The sequence below is a fragment of the Taudactylus pleione genome, unplaced genomic scaffold (genome assembly GCF_031769625.1).
Source record: "Taudactylus pleione unplaced genomic scaffold, aTauple2 ptg001017l, whole genome shotgun sequence".
Lineage (NCBI taxonomy): Eukaryota > Metazoa > Chordata > Amphibia > Anura > Myobatrachidae > Taudactylus > Taudactylus pleione.
In genome coordinates, this window is record NW_028285418.1 from 36,033 (window position 1) to 54,833 (window position 18,801).

At 43.7% G+C, this 18,801-nt stretch overlaps 1 protein-coding gene across 1 annotated transcript in view; it reads left to right on the forward strand.

Annotated features, from left to right (window-relative positions):
• LOC148454270 (voltage-gated delayed rectifier potassium channel KCNH8-like) overlaps positions 1–17,588 on the forward strand; it is a gene marked incomplete at its 5' end in the record, with an annotated part of 36,929 nt that extends 19,341 nt beyond the window's left edge. Inside the window, 3 exons of the mRNA XM_088461111.1 lie at positions 12,734–12,840; positions 14,200–14,246; positions 15,954–17,588. Of these exons, the coding sequence (XP_088317237.1) occupies positions 12,734–12,840; positions 14,200–14,246; positions 15,954–16,703 (904 nt within the window). The remainder of the gene's footprint in view (positions 1–12,733; positions 12,841–14,199; positions 14,247–15,953) is intronic.
• Positions 17,589–18,801: the final 1,213 nt, after the last annotated feature.

An 18,801-nucleotide genomic window follows, 5' to 3' on the forward strand; every position in this document is an offset into this window, starting at 1 on the left:
AAAGACGCTGATTAGAGGCAATTGTACCAACTTAAGTACCCCAAACGGTTTAATTAGCACTAATCGGGCACTACGACACTGATCCCCAATGTTTCTTTTTTGGGGGCTCAGGCAGATCTCCCTGATTCTGACACCACTTTCCGCCTGTTCTGACTTAGCCTGTCGCCGTTTCCGCGTATTTGGGATTTGAATACGTTGAATAGCTTAGACACACACGATACTCTTCCGCGGCCAAAAGAAGCGATATAGGCAAAAAGTCCGGCAGGCGGAACTTTATCGCGGATACGAATCTAATTGAATACCGCTCTTAACATGAAAAGTCTGATAAACTTAGTGTACTCAAATATTTTCTACAGCATATATATATACTGCTTTAGTCCGGCACTCAATTAATACAGTTCATACTACCCCAGTGTCCAGATTCAATGCGGTAATATCAACATCTATAATTCTAGCCCCTCACAGTGTGTGCTGGGCTGCTGACAGATAAAATGGAGGGGGGCAGCAATGGACCTGGGCCCCTCCAACAAGTCTGGGCCCGGGCAATAATTAGTACCCTCGTCCCCTATCGGCGCCTCTGTACGTACATGAATATCCTCCTATTAGCACCTTCACAGTCCGTTCCAGCAGAAGCTTCTCTCAGCAGCTTTTCTTCTGACAGAATCATTTCTCCTTTGATCTTTTGTTATGAGTCGGATAACTCTTTACGATAAGGAGACATCAAAGCTGTCCCTATTTTTTGTATCACCATCTTCCTTTTGTCTTGTGGGCCTATATTAATATATAAAGAGCAGTGTGTCCCATTGAAGTTTGGGACGGTGACCCAATTACCACCACCAAAGAGTCGCGGCTTAAATCAAGTGATGTGATGCGGCTGAAATGGGAATTTGCAGACAAATCTCCAAATATGCCCAATAATCCCCAAGTCTGTCATCTCATTTCAATACTTGTTTTAATTTCAAATATCACATTAACGCTGGGTTCTTGCCCAGCGTTAATGTGCCTGTCCCATATTCCATGAGGAATGGCGTAATCTGCTGGGGTCCTTCACACTAAGCAAATGTGGACCACAGAGAAGCCCAAACCCGGACACGCCAGTGAAGGTGTGATTTGTAAATATAGGTACGAATAGGAAAATATAGGTAAGAATGGGAAAAACAACCCTTATCTCTTAATTTACAGATTAAAAAAATAATAATAAACTACTAGATAGTATAATCATACTGATCTAAATAATACAGGTAGTAGAACTTTTATCAGGAACCCAGTCATTCTCAAAGTTCCGTGAGCCAGTAAGGGAGGGAGGAGGTAATCATTGCTGCTGTTGCCTGACAATGAGGCTGATTCAGCCTAGACGCAGTCCCGATTTGGTCGCTATTGACCAATGTTTTCAGGACTGCGTATAGACGGTAGCTGCAGTGCACATGTGCTGTGGCCCCGGTCGCATGGTGGAGGAGCATCTAAAATGCTGGCATGACACCAGTGTTTCAGGGCAGAGCCGATGCCAGCGACTGCGCCGTCAGACGCAGCACCACAGGCCTCGGCAGCTGGACATTCTGAGCAAGCTTAGGGTTGTGCAGATGTCCGATGGTCCGGCCGATGGTTGCAGCACCGAACCCTCCTGTGTCCATCTGTGAATCTAGCCCAATGTCATATACACACAATCATGATCACCTAGGAGGTACATTTACTAAGAATCGTGTCTGATTGAGTTTGTTGTTTGTTTTTAAACTCGATTAGCATCGTCGAAACTCGGGTGATTTAACGCTTCTGAAACTCTCAAATTTACTAAGAAGTGAGTTTAGCTGAGAGTGAGTTGTCCAATGGTGAAGCAGATCGAGATTTCTCCCCCGAGTAGCAAGTGTCTAACTCCCCCAAACAATCAGCCTGCACATATCAATGAGTTATATGAGGGCTGCTTGTGTGGTCTACCTGTTTAAAAAAGGGTTAATATTAAAAATAAATGACGTAGGGTCCCCCTCAAAAAGCATAACCAGCCCCGGACTGCTCAGCCAGTCCTCTTTCCTAAAAATACGGGGGGAAAAACGTTGATAGGGTTCCCTCGAATTTTAGGAAATAGCACCTGGCTGATGACCAGTCCAGGTTTTAAAAATAGGGGAAAAACAATTGTGTAGGGGTCCCCCTATTTTTAAAACCAGCACCGGACTCAAATCCGGCCGGGCATGGAACAGCCAGGGGACCCTATCACCGTGTCTCCCTCGCCAAAGCCTTAACACCCCAAGCCGGTCAGCCCAAGCCAGGGATCTAAGGGGAGGTGGGGACTCCCCCAATAAAGGGGTTCCCCCCATCCCGAGCACCCCAGGTTTAGTCTGAAGCCCGGAGCTCTTCCCCGCACTCTTTGAGTGTTTGTTTACGGGGGTAATAGTGTTGAAAATAGTGATAAACTATTGTTTTTTTTACAGTGGAACTACAGGTACCACCGTGCCTGCCCTTTGGCACTTGTGGAACTACAAGTGCCAGAAGGCGGCCAACACCCGTACTCCCGCTGTAAAAAAAAATAGTTAAAAAACCACAAGACACACGCCATAGTAAGTACAATTTGATTACATACACCTACCTACCACACTCACACATACTTACCTGCTGCCCATCGTTCGGTCCACTTTTCCAAGTAGAAATCCAATGGCTGTACCTGTGAAAAAAAGATCCTATACTCACTTCCGTTCTGGCGCTGGTCTCCGTAGCATCCCCGGTAAGTCCCGACCAGAGCAGACTGTAGCAGTGTATGTGTCGTCACATCCACCGCTACGCGGCTTCTGACGGGAGACCCCACGTCTAAACTGTCAGAAGCCGGAGCCTTTAGCCAATCAGCTCCCGCTAATTGTAGAGGGCCGTTTCATGGGCTTGTTATGGGAGTAACAGGGCTAAGAGTCGCCCTGTGCCAGCCTGATCCCTGAGCTACCAACGTAATGTCACCACATGCATTACATCACTATGTCTCGCAGCGGGAGATCGGGGCAGGTAACATTGGGGAAGTGCAGCACTGAACAGAGCATATCTGCTGCACAGACCACAGGGTGCCCGTCTGGAGCGTCTGCGGCACTGCAGGAGAGATCCTAGCAGCAAGTTGCCATTCTAGGCACCCTACTAGCCAGAAGCAATGGGCGTGGTATGGCGACTGTGCCGCCCACAGAGCCCTGCGCTGTGTGGTAGCACCGGTCACTCACTCCCTAGTTAACGCCCTGATGGGAATTTCACGGGTGAGTCTGGGAACGCTGCTGCAATCCCAATCACAAATCCAATACTTCAGAAGCCATGTTTAGTTGGATTAGAAGAGAGGAGCTAGAGTAGACCCTAAGTTACCGCAAATGTCGATTGTGCGACCGATGTTGTGTCGATATTGGAGTGTTTACAACCTCCATCGCAACTGCACAGACCACACAGCCTGAAAGTGGGCGTCTCGCCTCTCGTACGCTCCATCGCACCGTCCCGCACAAAAGGAAAGCTGAGATTAGCATTTGCATATTCCCGGAACCGCTCCTGCGTTACACCAGTCATGTGACCCAGGCCCAATGTCTGTGCCGGTTATGGATGAACACACATGGGCGGTAATGTGTTTGTAATCTTGTACCTCCCAACTGTCCCGTATTCAGCAGGACAGTCCTGTTTTTATGGGACTGTCCTGCTGTCCCACCCGCGGGCCGCGGTGTCCCACGGTGGGGAGGCAGTTGGGGAAAGCATACACCGCTGCTGTGCATAGCAGAGCTAGAATAGATGCTGTGCGCTTGCGCACACCATCTATTCAGAGTACGGGGGGAAGCCCAGCATCTTGGAGATGCTGGGCACGCCCCATAGTGATGTAAATGGGGCGTGCCGCTAGGCCACGCCGCTTTTCGGGAGCGCACCTCCGGCACGCGCATGTCTCGGCTACGGATTGTCAAATGTTGGGAGGTATGCAATCTTGTTGGGGATTAGCTGTTATCTTCTCCTCTGCTGCTTGACCCCATGACAATACCCCTCGGCCTCAATCTTTGGCATCTGTATGTCGCTGTTTGTTGTTACGGGGGAAGTGAATGCACAATTACACATTGGCTTTTAACAAACCTGCTGTGGACTGCCAGGGTAACACTGTACAGATTATTCCACTTACACACTTCATACATGAAAATTGCAGGTTGATGTTAAGTACCCCATTTAGAAGCGAAATGCATGTGTGTGTTTATAGAGGAGCTGCGGTCAGATTTTCCTTGCTTGTTATGACAAGATTTTAAGCCCAACTCCCGAACATACAATATTTCACCAATGTCTAATTACTCCATGCAAAACCATAAACTGTAATTACTCCTGCAGCAGCAGTAAGACGGAGCTCATTGTGGGTGGTTTCCATAACTACCAGGGAGAAAATCATTCCGCAAGTAAATACAGACGGAGCCTTTCCAGTGCAGGAGCCGTACCAGCAGTGTTATCAGTACGAGAGGTGTATTTAGTTGTTTGACCGTCCGTTTCACCTTCCTAATCAGGGACATTTAATCGTATCCTGCAGATTGTCACTTACCATGCTCTGGAGCCAACATAGAGCATGTAGAGGTGTCGCACATCACATTAATCAGTGCAGTCTCCTTGTGCGTCCTAGTCACATCACATTGCAACTAAGATGCATTTTCGGGCGCTAGGTGTTTCGTGCCACATGGCGTATTGAGGCTTGGTGTATGAGGACACATCTGTAGTTTAAGCAAGTTTATAATGGTTATAATAATAACTAAAGCAAAGGTCATTTTTTTTTTCATTTTCATCTATTGCAAAATTTAGGGAAACTGAGATTATTATCGGGCCACATCCTGGGGCCCCCTTATAATCTATCTATCTATCTCTTTCATATCTATCGCTTTCATATCTATCATATCTATCTATCTAATATCTATCTATCTCTTTCATATCTATCTATCTAATATCTATCTATCTCATATACAATACAGTATATCTATCTCTCACTCTCATATCTATCTCATATCTATATATTTCATATCTATCTCATATCTATCTTTCTCTCTATCTATATCATATCTATCTCATATCTCTCTATCTATATCATATCTATCTCATATCTACCTATATCATATCTCTATCTATATATCGATCTGTCTCATATCTATTTAATATCTATCTATCTATCTATCTCATATCTATCTATCTCATATCATATATATCTATATATCTCATATCTATATATCTATCTATATAATATCTACCTATCTCATATCTATCTATTTCATATCTCTCTATCCCTCTATCTATCTCATATCTATCCATCTATCTCATATCTATCTCATATCATATCTATCTATCTCATATCATATCTATCTATCTATCTCATATCATATCTATCTATCTCATATCTATCTAAATATCTATATCATATCTATCTATATATCTCATATCTAACAAAAGAAAGAACGTATGGGCGCTAACCTATATGAGGGGTACCAGCCTTAAACAGTCACAATCTGTGATATAACCATCAATTGACAGCAGCCTTATTGAAAATGGGAAAATTGCTGGATTCCCATACACTATACAACACAAAGACAAATAGGCGTTAGTCAAAAAAAATAAACTATATCAATTTATTACACAGTCTAAAACAAAAACAATAAAAGAAAAGAAAAACGATTAATAAGCTTAAATGTATAGATAAAAAGACATTTTAAAGTCTATAAAAATTAAGCTAATTTGTGGGATTGCAATTAATTCCTGGATAGTTGGTACAACATGATAAAACGAATAGATCAGCAATCTGCTGAAGACATGGAAGATAAATACCAAACCGATTAAAATACAATGTAGCAAAAGAATGATAACTTTTATCAAGACAAATGCCTGTATTACCACTATCTGTATGAGTATTAACCATACATGTATTTGGCTCTGGACATTATATCTATTCAAAGCAATCTCTGAAATTCTATACAAAGAAGAAATAATTGGTGTTTCTTTTTAACAAACGACACACTGACCACGTGGGTTATATGAGTTATAGCTGGATCATGTGATTTCGATTAATTTGTCATATTTATCATATGTATTCTATGTTTTTTACCCATTCTAACACCATTTAATTTATCTGTAGTGGGAATCTCCTTGCAAAGATACTATATCTAGTTCTGTTACAATTTATACTGGTAAACTTTTGCTACATTGTATTCTATCTCATATCTACCTATCTATCTATATAATATCTATCTATCTAATATCTATCTATATATCTATCTCATATCTATTTCTCGATCTATATATAGATCTATCTCATATCTGTCTATCTCATATCTATTTATCTATCTCATATCTATCTATATATCAATCTATTTCATATCTATCTATCTCATACGCTGTTTTCAGAGGTTCTACAGCAATTTCCATATGTACAAAGCACCCATCTTTAGGTGGTGTTACCCAATAGAAGCCTATGGGCTTCTTTCCAGGAAGCTCCCCCTGAGAGGGATCCAATGTGACCCTTCCCATATTCCCCCACAACCCGCGGTGCAGAAGGACGCCAGAGAGACTTCTGAGTGTTAATCCTGGAAGTCCCTCTATCCAGGGGCCATCGCAAAGGACAATTCTTATTGGGAGAGCTGTCCTTTGTGATATTCTACGTACATACCATGGTAATCAACAGCGGTATGTACCCGATGAGAGGTGGGATGTACTGCATCATGGATGCAATGCTTAGTACATCCCGCCCATATTCAGAACAATATCGACATTTCGGTCAACATGAACTACAACTTTTCACCAGGCTCAGCAAGCACCAAAGGTACCAAATAGCAGCACATCGGGCCACACATGTCTCTATTCACCAACGCTAATGGTGTCTCAGCTCTGGTTGCTGACTTTGGGAAGAGACAGCGAGTCTGCTTACCCATTATACAGGTCTCTCTGTATTGCTTATGGCTAATCCCACCATCATTCCATCAGAGTTTCTGGATATTATCATACAATGGACAGGATGCATGATGCATACCATTCGGAATGTGATGCATCCCGCCACCCTTCGCATGCATGCTGGCGTTAATTATACCAGTATGCATGAATAAAGAGCTGTACTTTGTGAATGAGGGACTTCCAGGTCTATGACCCAGAAGACCCTCTGGTGTCATTTTGCGCATGCGCAGAATGACACACGTGCCGCGGGGGGTGCTGGGAGGGATCCGATTGCAGGAGAGAAGCCTATAGGCTTCTATAGGGTAACGCCATCAGAAGATGGCATTACCCACCACATCCGATGCATTCCGGGGCATGGTGCATATGAGAAATGCAGTCAAATGATGCTGCATCCCGCCAATTGTTTCAGAGGCCGTCATTGAACAACATTCTTCTGTTTGTAGGACATATAGTTGCTGACACTGGGTTGCTCTTGCTTGTATTGTCCCTTTTTTATTTTGCACAACACAAACTTGACCTTAAATCTTTTGTCTTCTAGAATGGCAATGCAGTTTGTTCCCAAATCTGGTACAAATAACACATCCAGGATGTCCGTGACTATGGTTTCACCTTTTATTCTCAGGCGCACCGTGACTTTTGTGGCTGTAAGGACTTTGTCTCAAATACCTTTGACTGTTATAGGATAATATGTGCTCAGTAATGTAAACCATTCTTGATTGCAACTGAAATGCCTTGTGGCTACTGAGTCCATGTACCAGCAATCCTTCCTGCAACTGTTTAATATTAAAGCAGATTTGTTCCTTTTACCACACTTCTTCTGCGTGCCACTTGAATCTTTCAGTCTGCACTCAGAGGCTTTATGTCCCACCTTTTTACTTAGGCCTTTTGGGCTTAGTATCCTTTGTACTTTGAGTAAAGAAGAACTCTCAACATTTGTCTCAACTGGTATGCATTCTTGCAACTGCAACAGTTTAGTCCACACCAAGAAATAAAATTCAGACGTCAGTTTCTGCAGCATTGCCTTCTCGTTGTTCACCTGGACTCCTACCAGGGGCAGAACTATGGGAGACAATGTAGGCGCCTCTATCTGGGGTATCAGGAGGGCTCCCCACTCACATCAGCTGGTTTTCCCCCTCCTCTCTGGCAGTGCAGTAAAACTCTGACATTGTGCCAGAGTCTACTGTGCATGCGCAGGTCTCGGGGAACATGGCACCCACGCCACAGTCCCAGGACATCTTTACTGCGCATGCGCAAATCACTGAGAAAATGGCAGGGGTGGCCATTTTCCCAATGATTTCTCCAGTGCTGCAGCCAGTGCCGGGCCGACGGAGAGATAAGTATATTTAATTGGGTGCAGTGTGTGCCCCCCCCTGGATCCGCACACCTTGCACCCATTATAAATACGCCCCTGTTCTGATCCCTCTCTTGGTACTTTTGGCAATCTGTAGCCCATAGGCAACAGCAGCTAACTCCACTTTGAGATAGTGTTAGCTACCAGGGCCAGTTTCTGGAATGCAGATACATTTAAGGGATTCTATACATTTGAAGATATCTCTCAATATATCTCAAAAAAGGTTGTTATTGGGGTATATCCTGCAAATTTACTTTAGTAAATAGGCCTAATAGAAACAAATTCACATATTCTATATTAGTGTTTTTGTGCATTGATAGATAGATAGATATGCACCATATTTATTTTCCCTTTTTTTAGGGGGGGCGGCACCAAATTATAACTTGCATCTGGGATGAAGTTACTGACTCCTACAGATGTCAGTTGCTGAGATATTGATAACAGTTTGTCAATATATTCATTCACGTCTCTGTATGCATTCAGCTTGGTATCATACAGTTTACACCTCAATGAGAATTATGGAATACTTGTGCTGCTCCATGGCTTGGCTTACGGTCCCCATGGCCCTATCCAGTTCATCAGAATTTGGATTACCACCTGGATTACTTGTGATCTTCCACAGCTCTTTTTGCTTCAGCCGAATCTCCATAGCAAAGTTCCACGTGGCTTAGTTCTCGTAATCTAACACCTCGTGGTGATTCTAGGTTCTATTTCCCTGATGTATGCAAGAGACAATGCTGGAGCGTACTGTTCTCTAACATTACCTGTCTGTTGAGTGTGCATATGTATGTCGATAGATAGATAGATAGATAGATATGCAATATTGTACATTTGAAATTAAATTGCTTTACAGAACCAGTCTTGCCATTTCAAACTTCACACTTCTATAGACAATTTGAGAATAATTTCCCTTTCTTGCAGAGCTGTAACAGAGTCTCCTTGTTTTCGTCAGTCTTCCGCACTAAAGAGGTTCAACAGCTTTCAGTCACCTAGGGGTAAATTTACTAAAGTGAGAGTTTTTAGAAGTGAGTTTTAGAAGAGTTGTTGCCCATAGCAACCAATCAGATCCTAGCTATTATGATCTAGAAGGTGCTAGTTAAATTTTAAGTAGAATGTCATTGGTTGCTATGGGCAACATCTCTTCTAAAACTCACTTCTAAAAACTCTCACTTTAGTAAATTTATCCCCTAGTGTCTGTGTTATTATATAGAGCTTAGCTATGTAAATATGATAAGTCTTTTGCCTAATGCAGTTACCAGGATTATACCACGGAATGGAATAACAGAATCTATATGCACTGTTTTCTTAGGAGAGGACACACATACTCAGTTTTCCCTTTTTGTTAACAGATGGAATTTTTTTGTTTGTTTTGTTGGAATTGTAAATTGTATTATAGCATTGTGTAGTCTGGTGCTGGGTAACGTGTTTAGCAGACGTGAATGTTTTTCAATGCAAGTCCCTGCAATTTATTTTAGAAACTGATCTATATTAATGTTCCTTTGCATTTTATTATAGGTCCCATAGAGAAATTGGCTAAGGGTCTGGCGATTCCAGGCTAATTTCTTTGGCCCCTGTTCTGCTTCCTATAGAGCAGAGCAGGGGACCTTTAATGAGCATACAGAGTGGGACCTTGGGGGGCTGCAGGGCCTTGGATGGGGGGGGGGTAGACATTTTCCCGCAGACACGCGCATGCGCAGTAGATTCTGGCACTATCCCAGAATCTACTGCATCGCGGGACCGCCGGAGAGAAGAGGGGGCACGCACTGAATCTGCACACAGGCTGCCTCCTCTTGTAAAACGCCCCTGCTAACAATATATATTTATTATCCAGATAGATTACCAACCAGGATGAAATGCACTTGGTCAAAGTATATGTGATGCTAGATGTGTTTGCGCAGTTGTGTGGTCACTCTCTGTGTTTGCACATCTAGACGTCCTCACTAGGTGAATTTATCAGCTCTTCTGACCTCCAATATCATCTCTATGCTGATGATACTCAGATCTACCTTTCCTCCCCTGACCTCTCCCCCTCTCTCCTCACTCATATCTCTAACTGTCTCTCTGCTATCTCTTCCTGGATGTCCCAGCGCTTTTCTTGAGCTGATCATTTTCCCACCCCCCAACATAACCTCACTTCCCACTATTTCTTTATCAATTAATGGCACAACTATCTCCTCTAGCCCCAAAGTGCGCTGTCTTGGAGTTATCCTGGACTCCTCCCTCTCCTTCAAACCACATATCCAGAATCTCTCACAGTCCTGTCATTTTCATCTTAAAAATATTTCCAAGGTCAGACCCTTTCTCACCCAGGATGCCACTAAAACCCTCATACACTCATTGGTCATCTCCAGATTGGACTACTGTAACCTCCTCCTATCTGGCCTCCCCAAATCCCTTCTCTCTCCTCTCCAGTCTGTCCTCAGTGCTGCTGCTCGGCTCATCTATCTTTCAAAATGCTCTGCATCTGTCTCCCCCCTCCTACAAGCCCTCCACTGGTTCCCCTTCTGTTTCAGAACACAATTTAAGGTTTTCACACTCACTTACAAAGCCCTCTTCTTCCATTCGCATCTTGGACCTCATCTCCCTTTATTCTCCTGTCTGCCCTCTTCGTTCAACAAATGCACGCCGCCTCTAATGCCAATTGATTACTTCCTCCCACTCCCGCCTCCAAGATTTTGCCCACCCCGCTCCCCACCTTTGGATCTCTCTCCCTCTTCCCATCAGACTCTCCACCTCTCTACAATCCTTCCAACGGGCTCTCAAGACCCACTATTTCATCAAAGCCTTCCAGCTCTCATCTTAACTTGCTGCTACATGCTCCTTCCTCCCTGCCTACCCCATCTGTGTCACACCTGTTTGTCTTCCCCTCCCCTTTAGAATGTAAGCTCTTACGAGCAGGGCCCTCTACCCTCTTGTGCTTCTCCATTCTCTACTTTCATCTACTTGTTACTCCCCACTAGGGCACCTAACACCTGGTTGCTTTGCTCTGTTGCTTATCTGGGTGTTATGGTCACGAATGTAGCAATGTATATTATCCATGTCCTGTATTGTATTGTACTGTAAAAGTCACTGGTCAACAATTTGTTTATGTACTTTGTAAGGCGCTGCAGAACTCTTGTGGCGCCATATAAATAAATGATAATAATAATAATCTAGACGCAGTCTACAAATGAATGAAACACACAGGACGGCAGTGGTCATCTTCCAAACGGATTTCCAGGCCTGCCCAAACCGTTACCCACTTGTGTTACTCGGGAACATTCTCGTGCATACCAATCATCTTGTATTCAGTTTATGATATACCCATTGAGTTTGTCTGTTATAATTTTATGTCCAAAAATTTAGCAGGACATTATGTACAACCCAGTAAGTCCTGGAGCTCATTATAAATGGTCCGTGGTTGAAGATGTTGTTCACTTCACTTTGAATCTAAGGGGCATATTGAATTGAGTGCGAGGTTTAGTAAGGATAAAACCTTGCGATCCCCCTCACGCCCAATTTTGACTTTCATGCGGGTATGCGCTCTCCCGACACCCACCGTAGCCAATAAAAAAAAAAAGTGGTCGCTGGGTTTTCAGAGCTGAAAACCCCGCGCCACGTGAAAAAAACAGAAAAAAAAATCTACACTTACCTGCCCGGGGGTCTCCGCGAGCTGCTGGTAGGCTCCAGGGGCTGGTGGAAGGAGCAAGGGCTGCTGGGAGATGTAGTTTTCACAGCCCCCATTATGGGGGGCAAATAGACACTGGGGTGGCACACACACACAAAACTCATACACACTTACAAACGCTCACACACACTGATATACTCACCCCGCTGCAGAAAACATGGCTCCTGACGCTGGATGTAGAAGACAGCTCTGCAGAAGGTAAGTAATTATGGACTAAGTAAACTAATTGGAAACTTCCAATTGCTTAATTAGTCTTTAGGGGGTTTCCGCCGGGGTCCCAGAGCAAGTACCGCTGATTTTTCCTAAACGTAACGATTTTAGGAAAATTCACACATGTCCTGGAGGTGTGAGAACAAAAATCTCCCGGCGCTCAAAAAAGGAAAAAATCTGCACCTAATTGAATAGCGGAAATCCTGCACCTGCAGGAAAAACCTCACATGTGCGGGAATTTAGCTTTTCTCGCCCCCAATTGAATATGCCCTTAAGAATCACTGAAGCGTGTGACATTGTCCTCACCAGGATGATTGCCGATTGTCAAAATACATGGCAGACTCACTTCCTCCAGTGGGAGAGAGTCGGTACTCTTAGGGGTATATTTACTAAAGTGAGAGTTTTTAGAAGTGAAGATGTTGCTCATAGAAACCAATCAGATTCTAGCTATTATATTCTAGAAGGTGCTAGATAAATAAGTAGAATCTGATTGGTTGCTATGTGCAACATCTCCACTTCTAAAAAACCCGCACTATAGCAAATATACCCCCTCAGAGTTTTTGTTCCCAGACTGATCTTTGTATAATAATGCTTCCTCTGTGCAGGTTTGTTGATGGCATTGAGACTGAGTGCAGCTCCCCAACCACTCAAACGTTTGACTTCAGCACCAGACAGATAAGCCAGGAAAACTCACCCAGATGCTCTAACGCTGGTAAGATTTAAACACTACATGGGGGGAGGTCCCGGTAAACTCTCCTTAGAGAAATACTGTTATTGTTTTGATTAGTTGTGATTATGCTTTCAATCTTCCTGGAGGTTTTTCCCTATAAAGGCACAGGGGCGCCAAGAGGGGGGGGGAGCGGGTACTAATTACCGCTCCTCCCCCCCTCCTACATCACAGCAGCCCAGCACATGCTGCTGTGTGCTGGGCTGCACTGGGAGACTGCTGGCAGCTGCAAAGAAGCAGCCACAGCAGTCTCCTATGCCTGTGGGGGGCAGCGATCAAGCTGATTGCGTCCCCCATTGGCTATGCACCGGGCTGAGAGGGCTCAATGCGACCCCCTCGCCTGCAAAACTTTTTCCCCTTAGGGGGTGTGGCCACATCGCCACAATTAGGCCACACCCCCTTTTCCCTGGGCCCATTGCGGCTCTTGGCGGGCCTGTAAAGGCATTATACTATACTGGGCACAAATGTGCTTATTTATCCACCTCGCCCATAGGTTCATGCCCACATTCTGCTTCTGAGGACAAGTAGGAGTCTGAGTACATGTAGACAGGGTCAGACTGGCCCACAGGTGTACAGGGGAAATCCCTAGTGGGCCCCATTGCCTGTAGGGGTCAGGTACCAGACCGTGCACTCAGATTATTATACATTGTTACTCTATTAGTGTCAGTAACTTGGTGGAGCAGGAACATGGCTGAACTTAGGTGCTTGGTTTGTTTTTACGGAAACTACTCCAAGACTATCCCTCCTGCCAATCAAAGTGAAAAGTCCTGACACACCCCTGTGCCCGCCTTTATAAGGGGGCTCTGTTCTTTGCAGGCTGATTATGATGTCAAAGTCCCTCTGTGGTGGCTAGCCACACCCCCTCTGGTGGCTGGCCACACCCCTTAAGCTTGGGCAGGGCCATTTCTGCATTATGTGCTAACTATGATCACCCATCAACCCTGGAACCCACTTTTTTTTCCCCCAACCCAAAACATGCACCCATCATTAAATCACAAGAGGAATCGTAGGTTGGCACCTAAGTTTTGATGTAATTATTTAGGATGTAAATCAGAAAATGTGAGCCACTGTGCTTGGACCAAGGGCATGCCTAGAATGAGTTAAATTAAGGCTGTTTCATGCAACAGATTAAGGGAATTAGTTAAGAATGCAAATTTTGTTCATGCAAATGTATAAATTACTGATATTTACCATGTTGTTAGATCTAATAATGCTGAAAAGTGGGTCTAAAGTGCAGACAGAGCATTGCTTTCGGTTCTAAGGAACGCATGGCGGTGGTGCTGTCACTGTGCGGTGACCATTGTGTGCGGCAGAACATAACTTGTCTCTTTATTTTCTTTTCAGCAGAAAATGCAGAAACAAGGAGAAGTATTGTGAAGCTCAACCAGGAGGTGAGAGCTCATTTAGCCATTCAGGTTGCATTACATGATGATATTGTATGTAGCAATGTTTCAGCCCAGTTCTGTGTTAACGTTTCTGCACACCAGAAAACTTTGTCAGTGAAAATATAATATTTGTCAAATGCTTCCAAAGCATGCTGGGACATGTAGTTCCAGCAAATTGTCATAGCCATTCGTGGACAAAGGCTGGCTTAGATGAAGATGATCGCATCTTTGTAAACGGTCTCCAAAGTTCCGGCAAGGAGTTCATACAATATGGCAGGTAATGCCAGTAGCAGGGAGATAGGACCGACTATAACAGTATATAGCAATACATAAATTGGGAGTGCTGTACTACCCTTGCATGATCATTTATTTATGGAGCAATTTCCGTTCAAAATCTCAGTTTAAACCTTGACGATTAGAGAGTTTAAGTTTTAGATCCACCTAATTTTAGCCTTAACTATACCACAAGCCTAAAGCCGCATACACACATAACGATTTAGTAAATGAATGATTTTAGTAAACGATTTTCGTTAATTTTTTCAAGGGAAAAATTAACGAAAATCGTTTACTAAAATCATTCATTTACTAAATGTAATGAACGATTTTTTGGAACTACAAACGATTTTTGCATATTTCCTTAATGAAAATCGTTGAGTTGGTCAATCTGACTGAACTACATACTACAAACGTGAACGTGCATGAACGATAATCGTTCAACGTTTTAACTCAGAAAGTGAACGATTTTTTCCAACGATTGAACGATAAACTATATCGTTATCAATAATCGTTAAAAAAAAAATCAATGTGTGTGTATGCACCTTTAGGGCTTATTAAATTGATACTTACATTTTTTATTTGTAATACTTTTCTGAGACCTTGTTATAGGATATTTCCAAATGTAGCGGAACAGAGTGGTTATCCAACTCCAAATGTTCTATGGCAGTTGAATGTGTAGTAATCACATCACATTGTAATAATTGTATGGCTTTCTTTTATAGCAGGTTATGAAAACTTTATAAGGGTGGGTATGTGCATCCACCATGAACCTTTAAGTCCGAAACTGTTGCTACCGGCACGTAATGTCAATACCCATGTAACAATCGCAGCCTTTGCTGAGGGTTACCTAGAACAGTAGGCTTGCTTAAAATCTGGGATCAAGGGGCCTATTCATCAAACTAACAATAGAGGCCAGGTTTCTGAGCACTGCCGCAATGCACAGTATCAGGGAAATTTAAGAAGCGGTAACGCAGAAGGAACCTTTATGTGCCCAGTACACATTTAGCTAAAATGCCTAATTCGCCACCTCTTCCCATAAGAGGATGCTACGTTTTGCAGCACTGATCAGGGCTGCGAGACATCCATATAAAAGCATAGCACCATATATTCTCCTCTATAACAACCACAATTATTTTTCGCTGAGCTTTGTAACTTTATGGTTCACATTGTATGAAAATATCAGCAATGCTGCATTAGTGATGTACTGTCTGTGTCCGGTATGTAATAACGTATGTAACAAGTTAACGTTCATTTCCTGTTACATATGGAGCGAGTAGATCAAGCTACAGTGATGACTGACTTTTGTCTGACTTCCCGACAGCATGCATTCTGTTACTGTGCTCCATGTATTGTTCTCACCTTCGTAATATGTGTCACTGTAGCAGAACTGTCTCCTAGCAGAATTGACTCCTCTTTGTTATCTCTTTTCATCCGCAGATGATCATCCTTTCTCAACAAGTTACGCAACTGAGTAAGGACCTCAATGAAATGCTTCAACTCCTGAGGCCTGTGCTTCTCAGCAAGACCTACATACCATCTCCCTCCGTGGGTCTCCTTACCCCTTCCCTAAATAACACTTACAGCAACAGCAGTGGCTTCTGTAGTGGACAACAGTCCCAAGTTACCATTCCTGGCCTTGTTGGGTCATCCTGTCCTGGACAGACAAGGATAGATGTAGCACAACCTAACACAGCTTGGATGGAGGCCTTACCCCAGCCTGCTCAGGCTAACCAGACAGAGAATCTGTGCAGGAAAAATGTTCACCCTGCCCTTTCTCTGGACTCCTTCCTCAGACATTCCTGCCCCCACCACAGACAGCACAAGAACTGTGGCCCCCTGACTGTGAACCAATCCCTATGCCCATGTCAAAGCCATTATCCCCAAACACAAATGAACCACGTGAGCCAGGTAACCCATAGCAATTCATCCCCAATGATGACTCCTTACCCGCCATCCAAAAAGCAGAACGAGGCGCAAAAGTCCAGCCCTAGTTTCACATCCAGCAGATCATTCTGTAGCCCTCAAGACGCTGACCCGATAAAGGACAGAGTGGGTGACCTCTTGGACTTGATGTCTAGAGACTATGGAGAGCCATCTCCTGCTGCTCTAGAACTGGTCCGTACGTCATCTGGAGACTCACAAGGAGATATCATCAGGTTTATAGATGACGAAGGTACTAATGTGTAGCCGATAATGGAAGGTGATGCCAAAGCACTGACCAATGGGGATGTTTACCATAGTGGAGCTCTCCGAGGTTTGACCAAGCTACTGTAGGATAACGTTATCCCGATGACGACAGAATGTCTAAACACTGCCAGATTTAATTTCCATTGTCACAATGCTGCTAATCAGGCAATGGGAGACACTACAATCAATGCCCAATTTTTTTTTGTCCTTGCAAAATTATCTAGCATGGGTTCCTCAGGCAGATACTAATTCTAACATTCCAGTATACAAAGACTTGTCTATTCCAAATGTAGGAGTGCTTGAAGTTACATTTAGCGACTATACAGAATCTCTCTTTCAGCAGTATAACCTTATTTATCAGCCCGGATCCAGTCCACAAATGGTTTACGTGGAAGAAAGGCGTCGCCGAGTCTGTGCTAAAAGTTCTAAGCGCATGGAGAAAAAAAAAAAAAAAAAGTTTCTTATAGCATGAGCTTTCTACTAAATACTATTAGGAAAACGGAACATGAATTTGAGCCAAATATTTGAAAAAAAAAAAAAGGGAACATTTCTGGATGGTTTAAAAAAAAATTTTTTTTTCTTTGTCTTTTTTTTTGGGGGGGAGTAAAATAATAATAATAAAAAAAAAAAAAGGACCTTATTTTTCTATATTTGCTACTGAAGGTTTATACTACACTTTTTGTTTTTCTTTTTTGTTGCTCCAAAGGAGAGGTTTGTTTATCCCTTTCATTTCCGGAAGAGACTTGTAAGCACATTGTGTTTACTGTGCTACTGTATGTACCCTTTGGCACGGAGGACACGAAACACAGTACAAAAAGGGATCAACTTAAAAGTGCATGCTGTGCGACGCATGGGGCCTTTTCTGGGATGAGGTATAGCTGAGCAACTGGAAAACAAGCTATTTATTTTTGCTTTTAATAAAGATAATGTGTTTGAAAAAAAAAAAAAAAAAATTTGCCTGTTTCTTGGTGAGACTCATATATATTTATATTTGTCACAACGGTCTAAATGGATGAAATTTTTGTTTTTGATTTTTCACTTGCACCAGGACAATGTTCTAACAAAAATGCCAGACGTGGCTTCAGATGCAACAAAGCTGAGAAAAGGCCTCTGTCCAGCGGTTTCCCAGCAGAAAGGGCATTTCTCACCCTTGTGATAAATTGAGAGACGCTATCAGATATTTCTCCAGTTCTCATTGCAATAAGGACCTGCCCTGGCGATGTGGAGGGTTTGGGATTTCCGAGTAAGACACTAGAGTTTACAATACGCTGGATTTGCTTGTGGCAGCTAACGCTATCCTCAGTTGACGTTAGCCTGCTGTTCCCTATGGGTAAGCCCGGCCAGAGGGGGAACTTGCGCCACCATTCCGGCGAGCTGGAGTGACTGCGATAGCGATCGCCATTTTATTGCGGGAAACCGACGGACAGAATCCCGACTGCCGGCTTCCCGACGGTCTAATCCTGTTAAGGGTTAAATGACAGGCGTCGAGATCCCGACGCCTGTCATTTTACCTATGCTGGGAGCTCGACACCCGGCTTACCATCGAGGTAAGCCGGGCACGAGGGGGGCGGGGGTTAGGTTAGGGGCTCCCGGGGGGGGGGGGACTTAGGGTTAGGCTAGGGGAAGGGGAGGTTAGGATTAGGCACGCCCCCGGGAGACTTAGGTTTAGGTAGCGGGGAAGGGGGGATTAGGATTAGGCACTTGGGTGGGTAGGGGATTAGGATTAGGCACCCCTAAAGGAGGGTTAGTTTAGTTCATACCGATCCCTTTATTGCAATAAGCATGTGCGACCGGATGTCTGCATATGCCCCAGGCGTGTAGCCGGGCCTGAACAACAAAGTAAAGTGATAGCGTAAGCACAATTATAAAAAAAACGGCTCCTTCATACACCCCGTGAAAACCAACCTATAAACTTTAGGGGTCTATTTACTAAGCTTTGTTAGGAGATAAAGTGAACAGTGATAAGGTACCAGCCAATCAGCTCCTAACTGCCATGTGACAGGCTGTGAGATGGCAGTTGGGAGCTGATTGGCTGGCACCTTATCTCCTAACACAGCTTAGTAAATAGACTCCTTAGTGTGTTACTTGGAAATCCCAA